Here is a 22,491-nt window from a genome sequence, read left to right as displayed (position 1 = left end):
TACATATTTCCTTCTAATGAACAAAAAAAAAAAAAAAGTAAAGTAAAGAACTCTCAACATGCAGCAAAACACATAAAAAATAGCTTACACTTGTGTATTCATGTCCATCAACAACTACATACATCTTTGGAAACTGAACAGCATTCAGATTCGTTCCATGTACAGCAATATTAATTCCACCACTATTTTATGCAAGCATATATATGAAAAGAAAAGGAAATTAATTAAAATGCACACTGCCAATAATCATAATACATATTACATTTCCACTATGCTATAAAAATTGGATTTTGCTATATTTTAGGACTACACTTCTGATGTGGCACAGAGGTCAGTTATTTTTCTATTTAATTTTCCTGTTGATCTGATATACCTATTTCAAGCCATAGTGTATACACTAGGATAAGCATTAGCTGGAAAAAATAAACTATACTGCACTGTAAGTATTCAACAGTTTATTACCACAGATCTCATATAAACGGAGGATTATCAGAGTTGTCAACCCAATTTGATTTTGATACTTTAAAAAAAACATGATACAGTAAATGAGGGGAATTCAATTTAAACATTAAACAAAGCAACATGTTAAGAGTTGCATAAAATTTTGCTAAAAGAAAGGTTGAAAAGTGGGGAATTTGGAACATTAAATACTGGCATTATAATATAAAAATTATATATTTTTATATTATAATGCCAATGGACCTGTGACACAAAATTGAAGGTGAGCAGTGATGAGTGGAAGCCTACAACACCAAGTGTGGAGTGATAACACTAGCAGTTAAAAAAAAAAAACCCCCTACTGAAGTAGAAACCTTAAGAAATGGCCAGAAATTTGCAAGTACAGGAACTCCCCGACTTACATAATACTTGACTTATGGAAATTTGACTTTACATAAGTTTTTGCCAGCCGGTGCAAACTTAAAAAAAATCGTGGAAACGTATTTTGCATCCTGTAGGAATAAATGAGGGTATTGTGAAAATATCGCAATGTGAACCCAATAACACGTTTTTTTTTTTTTTTTGGTACTTCGTTCCAACACCTTGGAAGTTGAAATTTTTGCTATATAACTAAGCTATTCATCTCTCTAAAAGGTCATTTTTATAATGGAAATTGCACTACACTTTCATTGTTATCATATGTTCAGTTATAAGAATAAATTTTGAACATCTTTGTGATATTTTTTCTGGAATGCACTACAATAAAACAATAAAAACAAATTGCACTTTCTGGTTTATTTGGCTTTTCTGTTAGTGCATCTAATTATAAACTCAATCTAATTGCATTTGCAATAATCCCGATAACTGGAATTGTGGGAGTTTTTATGTTATTATGGTGAAATGTGTTCCCCCTTCACTGAAATCTTCAATCATATAAAAAGCATAAATAAATTTTCAGAATCTTCTCTTTCATTGCTATTTACCAAGGGAAAGTGCAGGAAATGAAACAAAATTGATTTAGAAATGAAGATGATTAATTAAGAAGTACGTAGCAGGACAAAGTTTGTCCATCTACTGCATGGAATTAGGTCTCGCTGCTTCAACAGTGAATACAATTTTAAGGGACAGTGAGTGTATAAAATAACATGTTAAAGGATCAACATATTTCACACCGGGGCAGTCTAATGGCCATTCAAGCAAGAAGTATTTATGAAGATAACAATAAGTACAGCAAACCCCAAGTTCATGGCAAGCAACGGGAGGTTTTATAGGTTCAAGCATCGTGCTGCTTTCCAAAACATTAATATATGCGATGAAGTCACCAGTGCTGATTCTGCAGGTGCAGAGAAATTTTGTGATGTGGTTGAAAAAAACCCCTTCTAAATCTCCACAGCCCTCAACTTCTGCAGTGGCATGCTTATCAGCTGGAGAGTTAATTCTGGCAATGATGCTCAAAAGGTAAAACTTGCTGATGTTATGCCTGTCTCCTCTCTCTTTTTGTAATTTTATAATTTTGAAATTTTTGTAATTTTGTACACTTTGTAATTTTCCTGCGCATGAGATAAAAAATTGAATAAATAATTCTATTTACATGTTCGTCAAACTTTTTTTTTGCTTCTATCACATTCAGTGCACATGGTTGCGAGTGCGGAATTTCCCTAAATGCTTATTTAGGGAAATTCCAACTCACATAGTGTTCTGCGGAACACAACCCTTATGTTAATCGGGGAGTGGCTGTATTAAGAAAAGACAACTGAGTTAACAAATTATACATATATAAATTGAACTGAATATATATTGAATACATAATTTGAATTTGAACATATAGTTATGAACTTCTGTTCATAAATCAATAATGACATTGCAAAAATCATGTCAATTGAAAATTAAACTTTAAATCATAAGTAATTATTTGAATACAGTAGAACGTCGGTTATCCGGAATAATTTAAAAGGCTGATCTTTCTTCTCTGTTTTTTATTAACAGTAGTACAGTAAGCTCCGGTTATAGCGATCACGTTTGCAAGCTGAATTTTGATTATAATAAATGAAAGATCAAGTTTACTACCTATTTATAACAGATTGTACAAACAAAAAGCCCAATAAACTGAAACCTGCAAATTGTTTTTACTGTTTTATGGTTGTGACCCCTAGAATTCTATGTGACCCTCAGAAATGTGCTTTAGAAAAATATCTCAGAGACTACTAACAGGGTTTCTCGGAAACCATGAGTGAATTTCAGATTAGTTTAGCTCCAGATTCGGTAAGAATATCGACCCAAAACTGTGATTTATTATTTTTCTCAATTTTTCATGGTAAAATGTGAACGAAAAAAAAAACGTGTAGTTTTAACATTACAAAAAAAAAAAAAAAAAAAAAAATAGAAATTATTAAGAGAATTAGTAAAGGTGAAAATCTAGGACATCTCTCCAAAGATTTTAATCTGAGGATCTCAACAATTTAAGAGATCAAGAAAAATTCCAATGCTATAACAGAATTTGTGTCGATTATGGATAGTGATGGAGGATCTAGCAGGAAAAAGACGATGTCGAAACCTGAAAATGCTGCTTTAAAGAGTGCACTCACTTTATTTATTTTTTTGTTTTCTTCAGAGCGAAGTTTATGTGAACCAGTGTCTGGCCCAATGTTGTGTGAAAAAGCATTGGAATTTAATCGAAAATTAATAGGTAATGAAGATTTTAAGGCAAGCACAGGTTGGCTGAAAAACTTTAAACTGAGATACGGTATATGTGAACTAGATATTTAAGGCGAGAAACTTTCTGCAGACAAATTGGCAGTCGTGTCCTTTGAAAAGTAAGTTTGCTTCAGTTATAGCAAATCATGAGAAAGGAAACGTTTATAATGTTGATGAGATGGGCTTATTATGGAAAGCATTACCGAGAAAAATCCTAGCCACTAAAAGAGAAATGCTTGCACTAAGTTTTAAGATGAGAAAAGAGTGAGTTACAATTACTATGTGTGCAAATGCCACTGGGATGCACAGATCGTCTGTGCTCGTTGTCAGCAAGTCGAAAAAACCGAGAGCATTTAAAAATCTTTCTAATTTTTCTGTTTTGTATAAAAATGCCTGGATGGATGTTTCCGTTTTCCCAAGATTGGTTTTTAATTTTTTTTATTTAATTAATCTTATTTCATTTAATTGTAAGGTAAGATTAAATTTATTTAATCTTACCTTACAATTAAATTTATTTAATTGTAAGGTAAGATGTGTTAAGGTGATTAAATTTATTTAATTGTAAGGTAAGATTAAATAAATTATCAGGAAAATTTGGCTATCCGGAAGAGGTCTGACATCAATTATTCTAGATAACTGATGCTCTACTGTATATTTATATCCTTATTATTTTAATTATTTCACTATAAATTGTTTCAGATAAGACAGGGTAAGTTACTGAAACATTGTCATGCTGTGAAAATGTAAAAATAATAACAACAAATTCTTTGTGTCCTGCTTTTTTCTAACTAAATCACTATGCATACAATCACAACAAATATTTGGAAATTTAACTGTCATATAGGTGACTAGAATAAGGCATAGGCACCACGTTATTTGTATGTGTTTGAATGGATTATGTGACTAGCTGAACAAAAGAAAAAGTCAATGCCACTTGCTACACTTATGATATAGAGGGAGCCAAAAGACCATGATGTGATTGTCTCTTTTGTAATGCAAACATAATTGGATTCTCAGCAAAGAATAATCATGAGATTGTTAATTTGAACTTGGATTCAGTGATGAGACTAATCCCTTACAATCACAGTATGCCAATTCAAGTACCTCAATACCACGAACTAGATTTTACAGAATATAAAATGGAATATAATGAAGGTGGAATTGACAAACACATGAGAACTTCACCCGATTCTAAGTACACACCAGAAGAAGAGATATTCGGGTTGGAACTGTTTACCCACAGTGGATTGAATGATTTCATTACAGATCTAGCCCACTCCATAAAGCTGAACTTCTCACCTTGAGAATAAAGCAGAAATATTTGGTTAACAAGAATGCCAAAATACCTCACTCTCAAAAAAGAAACCAAGTTGTGGTGACAATTCTTTACAGTAAATGGTTTACTCTGCTAACGGCATGATATCAATGGGGTTTTTAGAGAACTATCACATATACACATTGCATCTGAATGGTTCCTCCTCTTCACAGACTCCTCAAAGCAAAGTTTGAGAGCTGTTCTCTTGCATAATGTAAACTTAAATCAACATATCCCCATTGCCCACTATGTTCATCTAAACGGGGGGGGGGACATACTATAATAATAAGACACCACTTGAAGCAATTCAGTACAGCACTCATCAATAGAATAGATGCAGTGACCTCAAAGTCAGTATTATATTAATGGAGGAAGGTTTGCAAAATGTTTCCTATGCTTATTTAAGTTCTACCACTGACCATTATATTAGATCTGACCACCCTCAAATAAGCACATATGAACCAGGAACAAGTAGCAATGTGCAGTTAGTGGAACATAGTGCACACTACTATTCATTCCAATCAACAATTTCCTTCCACCTCTCTACATTAAAACTTGGGCCTAATGAAGAGTTCCATAAAAGTGATGAGTATCGTGAATTCAAAAATTTCATTTTTAAGTGAGAAATTTCCAAAGACCAGTGCCATTAAAGTGAAAATGGGAATCTTTGTAGGACCTCAAATCAGAAAGCTTCTGAAGGATGAAAATTTTGGAAAATACCTCAATGTACTAGAACTAAAAGCACGGTAGGCTATCAATTTGGCTTTGATGAAACGTTTTGATTAACCACAGGTCTCCTATATACAAAGATGGAATTCATAAACTACTTGATGCATATAAAGAAAAATGGGATGTCACACACATCATGAAAACTTCCATTTCTTGCATTCGTTTTTTTTTAATGAAACCCATAAACATGGCATTTATTAGAACCCATAGTACTTGTGTGTGTGTGCACACGCGTGTGTTCTGATGGCTATAAAAAAACAACACACAACAACAGAACACACTTCTTGACGTTAGATTTGAATTTCTGTAGATTGTAGTCTCTACTTCATTAAGTTGACTATTTTTTCTCTAAATTCATTTCAGTTTGTGATAGCTTTAGCCTAATAATTTTATCATTTCACTGAAGTTATTCACTTCTGAAAATATCTTCCAGTTTTGTTCAGTTTACTCTTGTGATATCTTTATGCCCAAAGGAGACCCTACCTTCTAATCACTTCATTTATAAGGGCAATCTTTATCTCCTTAAAATTTGATGCAACTGGCTTTAAAATTAATTATCCCCCCCCCATCACCACCATTATGTTGCTGACTACAACAAGAATTTCACATCCCATTACCACCCATGTTTACGCTGTAGCAGAGTGAACATTTAATTTTATTGTAGACTTTTTTAATGTAATGAATAGTTGATTCATTTCTCAACATGCTTAAACATCACTGTAAAAGTGCTATTTCCCCTATTTATCTATCATATTAATCTTCTTTTATCTTTTCTTCTAATGCTACTAACATATGTACTGATATCTCTTTTATTCCTTCAGTGGTATTTCAACAAAACTCAATGACAGTAAATTTATAAAATAATCCATTGTTAATGTGAGAGAGCATCTCATGATTTCAAAATGTTTATATTTTGTAAAACAACGGCATGTCTGAAGTTAAAAAGAGCTGTTAAATATGAAATACGACAGTTTTTTTCCACATATGAAACAAATTTTATCAAACAGTTATTAATTATATTAACTTAACAGCATAAATTTTATGCAGTATATTTGTGTATGAAAAAAATTATACCTGCACATGGCAGTGTTCCTGCCGTATCAAACAATTTTTCATAATGCAAACTTAGAAATAGATAAAAAAAAATTTGCAGAATACTAAAATCTATATAAATCTTTTTTTCCACTCAAGTCTTTGCACCTTAAATGAAACAATTCAAATTAATAACATCAACAGAATTTGTTTCTAGTATAGCTGTACTGAATGTATTTTTATATTTTAAAGTGCATCAAAATGCTGGCTGGTCAAATAAAGCAGAAAAAGATAGCATGGGACAGTTACACAGTGATGAAAAGTATTGTATCTACAGATAAACTTTACAGGTACAAGCTGATCTGTAATAGTACCATAAATAAGGTCAAGGAGCCCAAGGTTGCACATGAGAAAGCACTGGCTAAGAGAGAAAAAGAATGAGGACAAGGAATTTTTCATGTATGTGAATATAAAGAAGGAAAAAGTGAATCAGATTGGACCCTTGTGCACTGGGTGTGGGGAAAGTCTTAGACAACCCAACTGATGTTGTAGATGAATTGAATAGGTACTTTGCATCTGTCTTTACTGACAAAACCCCCTTTAGGCTGTGTGAGTGAGGGTGTGCCATGTGAAATTAGTGATGCAGTAATTACAGATGATTGTTCATAAGATAAACTTTTGAGAATAAAGGCAAGGCTCCCAGATTTAATGGCATATAACATGTAGTTTTGAGAGAGAGAGAGAGAGAGAGAGAGAGAGAGAGAGAGAGAGAGAGAGAGAGAGCAGATCACAAGGGTGTGTATTGAACCATTGAGGTTAATTAGGAACTTAGGGGAGATTTCTTTGGATTAGAGAAGTGCCAATGTATTGAGGATACATACAAGCGGTTATAAGAATGAAGTTGGTACAACTACAGACTCGTTTCTCTGACTTCAGTCGTAGTAAAAATCTTAGAGGCAGTGATTAAGAGTGCAATCCACGGATATTTAGATTGATATGACATTCTGAAGAACAAAGAATATGGCTTTGTTATGGGTAAATCATGCTTAACTAACTTAGTAGGCTATTTTGACACATTTCTATATAGTTTTTCTATATAGTTTATTTGGATTTTAGCAAAGCATTTGACTTGGTTCCTCACGGGAGGTTGCTATATAAGCTTGAAAAGGTTGGGATTAGTGGTAAGATTCTAAGATGTATTGCTTTTGGCTGCAACATGGAAGGCAAAGGGTTGTGATTAATGGATATTCTTCAAGTTGGTGTAACATCGGGAGAGGGGTTCCTCAAGGATCAGTTCTTGGACCAGTGTTTCTCATTTTCATAAATGAGTTTAACGAAGGGACTGAAGGCATGACGTCAAAATTTGAAGATGATGTAAAGATTGGCAGAGTCGTGAATGATCAGTGCCTAGAGCGTTCCTTCAGGATGACTTGAATTGACTTTTTAGAGATGGTCAGAGAAGTGGCAGCTATGTTTTAATGCTGCTAAATGTAAGGTCTTACACATGGGGAACAGCAACCCACAAATAAATTATACACTTGGTTGAATTAAAAACTGCAGAGGAGGAAAGGGATCTGGGATTAAAATACACGCAGATATGAAGCTTTCTGAACTGTATAAACAAGCAGCCAGGAAAGCCCATGGTGTCCTATCAATGATTTATCGAATGCTATCCTGTAGAGGTAGGGAGATCATAATCTCACTATATAAGGCAATTGTAAGACCACATCTGGAATACTGTGTTCAAGTATGGAAACCTCATCTGAAAAAAGATATTGAGTTTCTTGAAAGGGTCCAAAAACTTCAATGGTGAGATCAGCAGAAGGATGACCGCATGAGGAAGACTCCGATTAGGTAGGCTACACAGCTTGGTAACCAGGCACTTCAGAGGTGACCTGATTGAGGTTTATACGGCTCTGAGAGGGATTAGTAAAATGAATGAAGGTGGAACACTGTCTAAAGAATTCCAGAAGTAGGGGTAATAAATACAAATTACAGGGTTTGAGGTTTAGATTAGAATGTAGGAAGTTTTCTTTTAGTCAGTGAGTCACTGATAGCTGGAACAAGTTACTCTTGCAGAGGCTAATAGTTTGAATAAATTCATAGGTCTACTGGATGAGGAGGGAAGCATACAATTTGTTTTCTTATTTCCTTGGTTGTTATTATTATTATTTTTTTTCAGTGGAGCAAAAGCCCATGGCTTCCTTGCACTATACAGCAAGTACTATTACTAAAACATTAAAATGCAGATAAGTGCATATTTTTGATAGAAAAATTTATGGAACACTGATAAATTTTTTTTTTTTTTTTTTTTTTTAATTTCAACTTCTCTGCCTGGCTCTTGACCTCAATCAAGTGCAACCATAGAATGATAATTTTGTGAGACTTCAACTTGCCCCTGCCATCTGCATTGAACCTCCTTGACAGATTAATTTCGGTTCTGCTAAATCTCAATATCCACAGCATCTATGTTCCATCCTCTCGTGGAGAAGCCACATTACAGTGAATTTTTTCCAGCTATGGTAGTGTAGAAGCTGTAATCAGCTCTAACTTAACATTTATAGTAGTATGTCAATATAGTATTGGCAATTAATTAATTAAATTTATAAACCTTATTAAATTTTATTGTTAATTAAATTGTATTTAAACTAGATAGTATGAATCAGAGCTGTAATACTCAATATGTTCTACGTTGATAATAATATTAGTAAATTAATAAGAGGAGTTTACCTCAATATAGTACGTGGAACACTTCCGTATGATACCCTCCAGAAATTAGAACGGAAAAAACGAAAAAATCGACAACTTACCGGTACATTAAAGTAAAATATAAATAATTATTTTATTATTTAATTATTTATATTTTACTTTAATGTACCGGTAAGTTGTCGATTTTTTCGTTTTTTCCGTTCTAATTTCTGGAGGGTATCATACGGAAGTGTTCCACGTACTATATTGAGGTAAACTCCTCTTATTAATTTACTAATTGTATTTAAACAGAAATCATACTCAGAGCAACAAAGCAATGTGCACAAAGTAGCGAAAGTGCTGTGGTGGGGGGAGAGAATTGAAGGGGCGATTTTCCAACACTTCACAGTAAAAAAAAAAGTGCAAAATGTGACATGCTTGCGGAACTTTCTCGAACAGGATATGGTATAGCCATGGATGATGATGTCTTTATGTGTGCTGGGTGCAGAGAGTGTAAAGAAATTAGGTGCAAACTTAGTGTTCTGATGGTCATCTATGAGAGTTTGAAGAGTCGGGTAGATGCCCTCAAAGGAATTAAAATGGGGGGGGGATCATCTCTCAGCTGCCAAACTCAACACCAGGGCTCACTCTTGTGCACCAGTCAACACAGCGGCAATCTTCAGGGTAGAATGCACTGGTCCCAACAGAAGCCAGTTATTGTTGGTGACTCAATTGTCAGGGAAACGGGAAATATATTGATTTCCCGTTTCCCGTTGAAAAAAAGGATAGGTGGAATAGGACCATGGTATGTCTGCCAGGGGCAAAAGTTGATGACTTTGTAGAGCAGATATCATCTTTTAAGGGCACAAAAGGCAATACCATTGTACACATTGGCACTAATGACATTAAGTGTAGGAGATCTGCAGATTTACTTAACAAGTACAGGTCAATGTTGAAAAAAAGTAGCGAGTAAGGGTTAAATTTAAAGTGTCTGCAATCCTCTCAAGACATGATAAGAGAGAGTACACGATGAGAGCCTTGTCAATCAGTTTGGCCCTGGAGAGACTGTGCAAGGCTCATGCGGTAGAATTTTTTTCAGTGTGGTCTGTGCTTGTTAACAGGAGAGATTGCTCCTACAGGGATGGGATGCACTTAAATAGAAGGGGTTCAAGAATATTTGCTGATGCTATCGAGGCAATATTGAGTGAGTCAGAGAACTGCTAGTTTGGGGGATTCACAGACTAACAGATTAACAGTAGCTGCAGGCAAAGGTGGAAATGAGTCTTGAACTACTTCTATTCGAATGAGCAGCTGCCCAGAAAGCAAGTTGTAAGGAATAGAAGTAGTGCAAGACTCATTTCCACCTTTGCCTGCAGCTACTGTTAATCTGTTAGTCTGTGAATTCCTCAAACCAGAAGTTCTCTGACTCACCTAATATTGACTCAATAGCATCAGCAAATATTCTTTCACCCTCTCTATTTAAGTGTATCCCATCCCTAACACAGGGATGGGATACACTTAGGATACTAAAAGGGTACTGGGCTGTGTTAGGGTACTAAAAGAGTAAGAACAGGTGCATGCATACTTACATGTACACTTTACTACAATTAAATAAATTTGATGAATTTGAAGTGCTGGTCAAGACATCAAAGGCAGATATTGTTGAGATATCAAAGACATGGTGTCACGCAGATATAAGGAATGCAGAACTGGAATTTGGGGAGTACAATATGTATAGAAAGGATAGGCAGCATAGGAAGGGAGGAGGGATTATGCTGTTAGTTAAGAAACACATAAAATCTAAGGGAGTGCATCCAGTTGACATAGGTGGACAGTGCAATGTTGAATCAGTTTGGTTGTTGTTGTTGTTATTTGGTTTTTAGGAGCATTAGCAACTAAGGCCATATTGCTCCGGGATATGCGGTGGTCATTCCTTGACCTTTCCGCATACTCCGTATTTGGTGGTGACGGGCTCGAACCCCGGTCTAATCAAGAAGCGTGTGCTAAGCACTGCTGCTCCTTCCCACCTGGCTACGGAGGCGCCTAGTCAGTTTGGTGTGACATAAGTACTGGGAGAGCAAAAATGAGGGTAGGAGTTTGTTGTAGGCCAAATGACTCTGATGAGTACAATGAACAATTATAGAGAGAAATAGAGTGGGCAAGTAAATCAGAGTGTCTTATAATGGGGGATTTTAACTTCCCAGACATTGACTGGAACTTGTGGGTTTGTCACTCGCACACTAGCAAGGCTTTTGTGGATTTATTGGATGATCATTTTCTACAGGGGCATGTTAGAGAGGCAAGCAGAGGGAGAAACACTCTTGATATGATTTTCAGCAGTGATTATTCATGCATTAAGAATTTATAGATAAACGAACCACTAAGTGGCAGTCATCACAATGTACTGATGTGGAATTTACTTAAAGATGTAACTACCATCAGGGGGAAAGAGAAGGGCTTTTGCTTTCGTAAAGGTGAATGCCGTGGTCTCAGAGATTTTTTAAGTTCTATATAGGGGACCAACTGATGATGTTACCAACAGCAAATTCTAAATGGGAAGCATTAAAGGAAGTAATCTTGGAAGCTACTAGGCTTTTTGTTCCAACAAGAAATACTGTTCTAGGTTTAGGCCCAAATGGATGTCAGATGACCTAATGAGACTCGTAACAGAAAAGAAAAATGCATGGGATGGACGCATATAAATTATCAGACGACACAGAAGCATATGGTATACATAAGCTAGAATGTAAGCATGTCACAAAAGAGGTTAAGGCAAAGAAAGGCAGATTGTGAGAAATCTTTGGCAATGCATGCAAAGAAAAACAGCAAAGACTTCTTTAGTTATATAAACTCTAAAAGGATGGAGATTAACCAGATTGGACCACTTGATATCAATGGTTTGACTGTAGATGATCATTCTCAGATAGCTGCCAAACTAAATGAGTATTTTGCATCTATATTCACACGAGGAGTTATTCAAGGAGGATAAGGCCAGATGTTTGTCAAACTTTAACAGGGAGTTAAATGATTTTGCAATAACTGAGAGCAAAGTGGATGAGAAATTGTTGAAGTTAAACTTAAGAAAGGCTCCTGGAGTGGATGGGATCTATCAAGTTATATTAAAGGAGGTGGCAAAGGAAGTAAGCAAACCCTTAGCCATAATTATTAGAGAATCCTTGGACTTGGGGGGGGGGGGAGCCTTGCGGCCTGGAGATGTGCAAATGAATCCCCATTTCACAAAGGGTGACATGAGTAATTACAGACCTGTTAGTTTGCCTTCTGTTCCAGGGAAAATAATGGCATCACTGGTTAAAGAAGCATTACATGAACATCTAGACTAGACTGCAGTAATAATTCAGACACAGAATGGGTTTGTTATGGGGAAGACTTGTCTGACCAATTTGATTGGATACTATACTATGATATGGTCACAAAGGAACTGGATGCATAAAATAATGTTGATATCATATACTTGGATTTCAGGAAAGCTTTTGACACTGTTGCACATGGAAGACTACTGTACAAATTGGAGCAGTATGGCATTAAGGGCAAGTTGCTACAATGGATAAAAGAATCAATGGTTGAGTGGGGAACACAGAGAGTGGTAATCAATGGATACTGCTCTTTGTGGACTAATGTTATTAGCAGTGTTCCCCAGGGTTTGGTGTTGGGCCCATTGATGTTTGTATATTTATCAATGATAATGATGAAGGTATATCAAGCTTAACGTCAAAGTTTGCAGATGATACAAAGGTTGGCAGGTTTGTTAATAACAGTATGCTTCTGCAACAGGATCTAGAAAAGTTGAGCAGATGGGCTGAGAAGTGGCAACTGAAGTTTAATATTGACAAATGCAAAGTACTGCATATCGGTAGCAGTTACCCCACAGAAATGTAACAACTGGGTGGTGTCTCTCGGTAGTGGAGAATGAAGGAGACCTGGGGGTAACTGTGCAGTCATATATATGAAGTTTTCTGAGCAGTGCGCACAGGCTGCCAGAGTAGGGCATGAGGTCTTGTCAATGATATACAGGAATTTTGCGAGCAGGGACAAGGAGGTGAGTATCCCCTTGTATAAGATAAAAGTCAGGCCACAGCTTGAATATTGCGTACCAGTCTGGAAGCTCATTTTAGGAAGGATGTAGAGTTGCTAGAACGAGTACAGAGAAAGGCAACAAGACTGGTGAAGGGAACAAAGGGGTGTTCTTATGAAGAAGGGCTTAAGTTCTCCAAATGCAGCATCTGGAGACTAGGCACCTATAAGGTGATCCGAATGAGGTGCATAAGGCCTTGAATGGATTGAGCAGGCTCAATACTGATGGGATTCTTTCTCTTGCTCAGATTGCAAACCTGATTACAAACCAAATGAAATTGATGAAAGACAGTTGTTGAATAGATGTGCAGAAATTTTCCTTTAGCCAGCAGATAGTTGATTGCTGGAACAAAGTTTCACCTGTCGTTGTGGAAGTTGATATCTTAAATAAATTTACGGCAGAACTAGACAAACATTTGGAATGAATGGATGAGTTAAATGGGTAGGGTTTTTTTTTTTTTTTTTTTTGGCCAATGCTTTCTTGCATCATAAGCCTCTACTGATGCTAATTTACCTCTGACCATAAGTCAATTGAAGCATTTCTGATCCTTGTGGGAAAAGATTACCGTAATCAGTTGATCCCGATTCAAAAGACCAGCAAGGCTGACTATGATCTAAAATACTTAATAGAACTTCTTTAGGCTCTACCCCTGGAAAATTCTCAGCAAAATTGATATTTAGGAAGTAGCATTTTGGTTTCACAGATGGCTGTCATTCATCGCAAGAGTGGCTATGTTGAGATTATGTGTCATCTGCCCACACTGGAAGTCATGGTGGTCCAACTCCCTAATGCACCAATTTAAGGAAAAGCAACAACTACATGCTCAATTCAAAAGGATACTCAGCTTATTCACTAGCAAGAAGCACCTACCAGAAATCCAAGAAGCAGGCAATTAACTTGTTCATAGAGAAGAGGGTAGCCTGTGGACAGTGATCCTGGTCAGCGAATCAAATCTGATCAGTGCAATTGTTAGACCTGGCCAAATGGATCGATTATGTAATCCAGTTCTTCAAAACAGACAGTGGAGCGGCAGGCTTTGAACAATGTCCACTACGACATAACTAAACTCACTAAAGTGTTGCTATGCAAAGAGGAGCTAAACAAGGCCATCAATGCCCTGCCTGATAATATAATGAGGGAAGCAACTCTATTCCCATGTTTTGTCCAAATATTGCCTCTTACATCATCAACAAGGAGCTGAAGAAGCTGTACAACATATTTTTACAACAGGGAGTTATCCCAGTCGCTTGGATGAACTAATGAGTTGTTCCAGTTCCAAAGGTGCAAAACTCCAACTCAAATACTACAGGCCAATTTCTATTTCCTCATCTTTTCTCAAATGCCTAGAGAAGAGCATTTTCAAAGTGGTTGTCATAACTACTGGAACTACTACGGTTTCACAGGTAATGTCTCCATGCTCCTCAGAAGTCTACTCAACAAGAGATTCCTTACTTCCAGCAAGGGAATCAGCAAACAGGTGGAAGTCATATACCTTACAGACCTGTTAGTTTAACAGGTCTGTAAGGTATATGTAAGGTTCTAGGGGAAAATAATGGAGTCACTGTTTTTGTTGTTATTTGGTTTTTAGGAGCATTAGCAACTAAGGCCACATTGCTCCGGGATATGTGGTGGTCATTCCCCGACCTTTCCGCATCCTCTGTATTTGGTGGTGACGGGCTCGAACCCCGGTCTAATCAAGAAGCATGTGCTACGCACTGCTTCTCCTTCCCACCTGGCTACGGAGGCGCCTATGGAGTCACTGGTTAAAGAAGCAATGCAGGATCATCTAGACAGGCATGCAATTATACTGCAATGGATTTGTTAAGGGGTGGTTTTGTCTAATCAATCTCATAGGTTACTATGATACAGTGACCAAGGAATTGGATGCAAAAAATAATTTTTACCTCACATACTTGGATTTCAGGATGGTACGGTTTCCCAGGTAATGTCTCTAAACTCCTCAGAAGTCTACTCACCAAGAGATTCCTTACTTCCAGCATCGGAATCACCAAACAGGCAGAAGTCATATACTCCAAGGTGGATGTTTGTCAGCACTGCTATTTTCAGTGATATTTCTACCCCTAATGAATGAGATACCTGCATTTATGGCCTACGCCAACAATATTGTATGGTATCTATCAAACCCTGCTAACACATCATCAGACCAGGCAAGGATTTATTGAATTCTGTTACTCTCAACAAATATCTGTCCTCCTCCTGTAAATACACCCCCTTTTTTGGGATTAAACTAAACCCAGAAAAATCAAAGAATCATCTCACTGAGAGCACAAGCAGACCTCAATCCAGCAGCCTCTCTGCAGGCCCTCAATTGCGGGGCATGTTCTTGTCGTTGCACATTCAGTAAAATTCTTAGGGGTGATAATGGACGAAAATTTGACTTATAAGGAACAAATCCAGCCACTGCACTCAAAAGTGATAAGGGATTTCTGGGGCATGAAATTCAATCTCTACAGATTGCATAATAAAGAAAGAGGCAGAAAATTTCTCCTCTACTACTTCAGCTCAATCATTTGTTATGGTATTGAAGTTTGGTATGCAGCTCATTTGTCCAGTCTGAAGACATTTTGGGGTCTAGAATTCTCATTCCTAAAGTGGGCCAACAATTGGGCTCACCTTCCCTATATGACATCAAAATCACAGCTCTGTAAAAATCTAAGCTACACCCCAGCACTAGGAATATGTGCAGAAGCTCACAATGGCACTCAATCTGTGCTCCACTGTTCACAACTCCATCAACATCTGGGAAATCGTGGGCTGGTAGAGCTCTCAGAAACCCCTCCAGTGCTCTGCTTAAACCTGCAGAAGCTCTCGACCTTCAAGTGGCACTTTCCCAACAGCATCATCGACACTAAGTTTTTCCACTGACACTGATTTTCATCTGTAGTCCGGTGATTCGGCCCACAGAGAAAAAAAGCACATATCCATATTCATATGCCATTAGCATTTCTGGAATTGTCATTAGAACTAATACTGACTTCAAGTGAAATATGTCTAGACTGTCTCATCTGTTCTATCAGGTTATACCTATATTGTACTCTACAGTGTAGCTGTATTTCATCAGTCTCTCAAAACAATCAGTTCAAAATGAAATCATCTATAATTCAAATCACTTTAATTTTATGTTGGAGAAAGCAACATATTAGCAATGTTCTATGGATTTTCAATGTACTCTATGCATTTCTCTATGTTTTTGGTTTGGTTTTGGGTTTACTGCTCCAACAGTAACCTAGGATATAATGGGCCAACCACGATTTATCTATGTATTTGCAGTTTTCTATGTAAGTTATTATGTCTCCAATTAGATTGTTAGATTCCTCTAGATGCCTGTAATGGGAATCGTGTCCTGGTACAATTTTGTGAATAAAGAATTTTATTATTATCAAAAGTATTACGGTATTTAATGATAATATCAAGTAAAAAAGTTGCTACTGACATAGAAAATTAAAATTTTTTCTTCTGAAATCATCAAATAATTTTCTGCATCAACTTACCACCTATTAGATAGCTTGCAAACAGCAAAAACTGGGGAGTGAAAAAGGGAAACTTCAAATAAGCAGGGGCAACTTGGCTGTAGTTGACCTTGGTGACATCCAACAATTCTCCACACCCCAGCTTTTGCAGCAGTAACACGTTACTGGCCCTAGTAGCGATTGCCACATAGCTGTCTGGGCCAGCCTGCCCCTGCAAATAAGCAAAACTGTGGTGGAGAAGGGTTGTAATCTGCGAGATGTAATGGTACGTCATAACTTTTATATGTAAACAGAGTACATATTGGATATGACAAAATACGAACATGTATTGCTTGATTTTGTTATATACACTGAGAAGAATTTAATTTACAGGAAAAGATTAGTTATCCAGTATACGAAGGGGATAAAGCCATTCCAGTTATCTGAGTAGTAGTAGTGGATGTGATGCAAGAAAGCAAATGTATGAGCTTATGCAGCATCAGCAAAAAAAAAAAAAAAAAAAAATCACACCATTCCCTCCAAATGCCTGTCCAGTTCCTCCTTAAATTTATTCAACCTATCAACTTCCACAACGACAGATGGAAGTTTGTTCCAGCAATTAACCACCCGCTGGCTAAAGGCAAATTTCCGCACATCTATTCTACATCTATCCTTTCTTAATTTGAACTTATGTCCCCGTAGGTTCGTATTCTGAACAAGTGGGAGGATCCCATCAGCTGGCTTCCGTTTTCACACTGACCCAGCTGATCGAGATGCTGAGTCTTTTGCAATTACTAATGATCTTGCACAGATTGTTCATTTATCTACAAGAATACCAGACAGTCCTAACCATACAGCCAACATGCTTGATATTTTTTACACAAACAACCCTTCTTAGTGCACAGTTGAAGTGAGAAGTCATTTAGGCACCTCATATCACAACTTGGTGATTGGCTCTTCTCCAATGAAGCCTTTATCTCTTGGCTATTTCCAACCTCGTATTGTTTGGCATTACAAGAATGCAAAATGGGATGACCTGCGAGATTCCTTTTCTTTGGTCAGATTACTGTTTCAAAACTTCTGATGTCAACGTTTGCTCAGATCATGTCAGTGAAATTATTCTCGCAGGAATGGAATCCTTAATACTACACTGCACTTTAAAATCTTGTCCTTTATGTAAACCTTGGTTTTCCAATAAATGTACTAACGCTGTTCAAGAGAAGAACGATGCATATCATAATTGGTTTGTTTCTAATTCTTCAGTTTCATTTTCTGCCTACACCAAAGCTTGCAACAATTGTAAAGCAATTATTAATCAGTCCAAGCTAGAGTTTGAATAGGCTAAGAGTAAAAAACTTGCTTCTTGCCCTAATGGTAACCGGGCGTTCAGGTCTCTTGCCAAAGCTATTGGCTGCAACTTTTGCCCACCTCTGCTCCCACCTCTGTCCAAACCAGATGGTTCTGTTGTCACTTCAGCCAAGGATAAAGCTGACCTGCTAGTATCCCATTTTTCCTCCAATTCATGTATTAATGATTTTGGTAAAACACCTCCAACATTAGTCCAAGAAGAGCAGCACCCATTGATTACCACCCTCTGTCTTCTCGCACTTAACCATCCTTTTATCCATTGTAGCAACTTACCCTTAATACCATTCTGCTCCAATTTGTACAATAGTCTTCCATGCGCAACAGTGTCAAAAGCTTTCCTGAAATCCAAATATATGATATCAACATTATTTTTTGCATCCAGTTCCTTTGTAACCACATCATAATATCCGATCAAATTTGTCAGACAAGACTTTCCCTTAACAAACCCATGCTGTGTCTGAATTATTGCTGCAGTCTTGTCTAGATGATCCTGCAATGCATCTTTAACCAGCAAGTCCATTATTTCACCAGGAACAGAAGTTAAACTAACTGGTCTGTAATTACTCGTGTCACCCTTCGATCCCTCTTTGTGAATTGGGGATACATTTGCACATCTCCAGTCCGTGGGAACCTCCCCTGAGTCCAAGGATGCTCTCATAATTATGGCTAAGGGTTTTCTTAGTTGCTTTGCCGCCTCCTTTAATATAACTGGATAGATCCCATTCACCCGAGGTGCTTTTATTATGTTTAAGAGTGTTCCATTATCTAAGGAAAAATCAACAGACAAACAATAGTAAAACTAAAATTTTGGACAATGTATCAATTTATTAATTTTCGCAAAATTTTCTAAGAGGCAAAAATTCAACTATTTAACATGTTACTTTACAAGTGGTATTAGCATTAATGCAAGAAAAATCTTATTTCTCATATACACATTTGACGTGTATACATACATAAACCCTCAGTGACCACCTACCTAACATGGTGTTAGGCCACTAGATGTCTAAAAAAACATCTGTAAGAATTTGCAGCCTTGTGCAAGGCTTGTGAAACTGCCAGTAGACCTCACCAGTGAAATGCTGATCCCTACACACCAGGGGTTCTAGTTCTTGCCAGGAAAACATGCCCCATATTGAGCAATCACCAGTATCTGCTTGCAAGCTATACGGAATAGTCCATAACAGACGAGGATAGTCACAATTCAGAGATCGCTTCACTGTGAGTGCATGTGTGTGTGTGTGTGTGTGTGTGTGTGTGTGTGTGATTCCCATTTCAACTAAATTGTGTGCAGTGAAAGAATAAGTTATTCTGAAATTCTTACTATATTTTTGATTTATTAACATATTAAATTGCGTTTGACAAATAGTTTAATAGCCTTAGTTACCTTCATTGGCTTATTGTCAAATTTAGCTAGAGATTTTGTAAATTATGATTTATTTTTTGTTAGTTGTAGGCGCATCGGCTTCTGTGGCCATAATGCACCTCCCAAAGTTTTTGCATTTTACTTTGATCCAAGCCCGAGGTGGGATTCGAACCCACGATCTTTGGGTTGCCAGGCAGGCACTTTACCCACCTGGCTAGCCCAGTCGGCTAAATTATGACTTACTATTTATACTGCTATTGTTATCAGTGTTTTGGTGGGAATATCGTAACACATAATTAGTAGTGCAGTGGAATTAGTAGTAGGGTTTAATTGTGATAAATAAGTTGCTTGAAGGTTGTAATCAATTGTTAGGCATATACTATATATATATTTTTGATTTTAGCTAAGAAACTTTAGTTTTTAGTACGGATATAGCTAATTTAAAACTGCGATTGTAATGTATATCTTAAACTTGACAGCTTAAGATATAATGTAAAACTTAATAGTGCAATACATATCACTGCATTTATGAATCAATTAGTTTAGTGTAGTATTGTCAATTAATCAATTATGTTGATTAATTTTATTAATTTTCACTGTTGATCAATTAAATTGTATTTAAATGGAAATCATGCTCCAGACTGAGCAGCAAAGCAATAGGCACAAAGAAGTGGGAGTGCTGTGGCTTGAGCCTAAGAGGGCCATTCCCCTACAAATCACTGCCAAACAAAATGAATGAGCAACATTTGAGAGGGCTCTGATTCTCTTTAAAAATTACAGCTGTGAATTACAGGCTCTGAAAAAGCGATAAGTGTTTGCTTTTTTATTTACCTAATTGTTATTTTATATTGTACTTTATATGTAGTCTTATAGTTATTGTTACGCTGGTTATTTTTATTTTTAATTTAGATAAAGAGTTTTTGTAGATTACTACTTAATATACGTAAAACCGTTATTTCGCTCGGATCTTGCAGCCATTGTTTTTGTATAGAGTAGTAGGGAATTCAAATTTTTAATTGTGGTAACTAGGCAGCTCTAATGTATAATTAATTACATAGCGTAATACGCATATATTTTTTAAAATTCTATTAGATAGCGTAGTATTGACCATTAATTAATTAAATTTATTGATATTATTAATTTAAAATAACATGTCCCAGACAAGAGCAGCAAAGCAATGGGCACAAAATGACAGGAGTGATGTGACTCGGGGGAGAACTGAGGGGGGGGGGCAATTCTCCAAAGCATCACAGCCTAAAAAAATGTGCAACTTGTGAAATGTTTGCTGAACACTCTGGAACACAACATGATCTAGCCAAGGAGGATGTCTTTGTGTGTGTGCCAGGTGCAGAGAGTGTCTAGAAATTAGGCATCAACTCAGCGTTCTACTGGGCATCTATGAGAGCTTGAGGTGTAGGGTAGATGCCCCAAATAAATTAATATGAGGGGCCCATCAAGCTCTCAGCTGCCCAACTCAACGGCAGAGCTCACTCCTGGGCATCAGGCAACACAGTGGCAATCTCCAAGGCAGAATGCGCTGGTCCCAAAGGAACTAGTTATTGTTGGTGACTCTATTGTCAGGGAGACGGGGAATATATTGTGTAAAAAGGATAGATGGAACAGGACCAGGGTTTGTCTGCCAGGGGCAAAAGTTGATTACGTTGTAAAGCATATGTCATCTTTTAAGGACACACAAAAGGCGATATTGTTGTACACTTTGGCACCAATGATATTAAGAGTAGGAGATCTGCAGATTTATTCAACAAGTACAGGTCAATGTTGCAAAAAAGTCGTGAATTAGGGTTAAATTTGAAAGTGTCTGCAATTCTGCCCAGACACAATAGGAGGGAGTACATGATGAGAGCCTTCTCAATTAATTCGGCCCTGGAGGAAATGTGCAAGGCTTAAGAGGTACAATTTTTTTCAGCCTGGTCTGTGCTTGTTAACAGGAGAGACAGCTTCTACAGAAAGGGGATACATTTAAATAGAAAAGGTGCAAGAATATTTGCTGATGCTATCGAGGCAGTGTTAGGTGGGTCAGAAAACTGCTAGCTTGGGGGGATTCACAGACTAAAAGATTAAAAGTAGCCGCAGGCAGGGGTGAATGTGATTTTTGCACAACTTCTATTAGAATAAGTAGCGACCTGAAGCGTGGGGTGCTGGGGGGTTTCAGAGACTGATGGCAATCATCATGAAACAGGTGGGTATATGGGATGTGTAAGGGTAACTAATAATAAGAATAGGAACGTGTATACTTGCATGCATACCAATGCTAGAAGTATAGTAAATAAATTTGATGAATTTGAAGTGTTGGACAACACATCAAAGGCAGATATTGTTGGGATAGCAGGACTGGAGATGTGCAAACATATCCCCAATTCACAAAGGGGGATCGAAGGGTGACACGAGTAATTACAGACCAGTTAGTTAGTCCCACAGGGTTCGGTGTTGGGTCCACTGTTGTTTTGTATATTTATTAATGATATTGATGAAGGTATATCAGGCTTAATGTCGAAGTTTGCAGATGATACAAAGGTTGGCAGGGTTGTTAATGACAGTAATGGCAGTGTGCTACTGCAACAGGATCTAGATAATTTGGGCAGATGGGCTAAGAAGTGGCAACTGAAGTTTAACCTTGACAAATGCAAAGTACTGCATATGGGTAGAAGTAATCCCAGAGAAACGTACCAACTGTGTGGTACTACACTTAAGGTGGTAGAAAATGAAAATGACCTGGGAGTAATTGTGCAGTCAGATATGAAGTTTTCTGAGCAATGCAGACAGGCTGCCCTGGCAGCCTGTCTGCATTGCTGCCAGGGCAGGTCATGGGGTTTTGTCAATGATATATAGGAATTTTGCTAGCAGGGAGAAGGAGGTGATTGTCCCTCTGTATAAGGCAATAGTCAGGCCATGCCTTGAGTACTGCGTACAGGTCTGGAGGCCTCATTTTAGGAAGGATGTAGATTTACTTGAGCGTGTACAGAGAAGGGCAACAAGATTGGTGAGGGGAATAAAGGGATCCTCTTATAAAGAGAGGCTTAAGTTCTGCAAATTGCAGTGGCTGGAGACTAGGCACCTACGCGGTGATCTGATTGAGGTGTATAAGGCCTTGAATGGGTTGAGCATCTGATGGGATCCTTCCACTTGTTCAGATTACGAAACTAAGGGGGCATAAATTCAAATTAAGAAAAGACAGATGTAGAATAGATGTGCTGAAATTTGCCTTAAGCCAGCAGGTGGTTAATTGCTGGAACAAACTTCCATCTGTCGTTGTGGAAGTTGATAGACTGAATAAATTTAA

At 37.2% G+C, this 22,491-nt stretch overlaps 1 protein-coding gene across 2 annotated transcripts in view; it reads right to left on the bottom strand.

Moving 5' to 3' along the window:
• The window catches only part of LOC150080687 (plexin-A2-like), a 1,379,917-nt gene that overhangs the window by 372,413 nt on the left and 985,013 nt on the right, over window positions 1-22,491 (bottom strand). For both annotated transcript variants that reach the window (XM_090381876.1, XM_090381877.1), the window contains one exon: window positions 89-182. In XM_090381876.1, coding sequence (XP_090238002.1) covers window positions 89-182 — 94 coding nt within the window. The remainder of the gene's footprint in view (window positions 1-88; window positions 183-22,491) is intronic.

This window comes from Mastigoproctus giganteus, chromosome 9 (genome assembly GCF_048544385.1).
Source record: "Mastigoproctus giganteus isolate SK-2022 chromosome 9, ASM4854438v1, whole genome shotgun sequence".
Classification (NCBI taxonomy): domain Eukaryota; kingdom Metazoa; phylum Arthropoda; class Arachnida; order Uropygi; family Thelyphonidae; genus Mastigoproctus; species Mastigoproctus giganteus.
The sequence above is the reverse complement of the archived record's forward strand: the minus strand, read 5'-3'. Positions and strand labels throughout refer to the sequence as shown.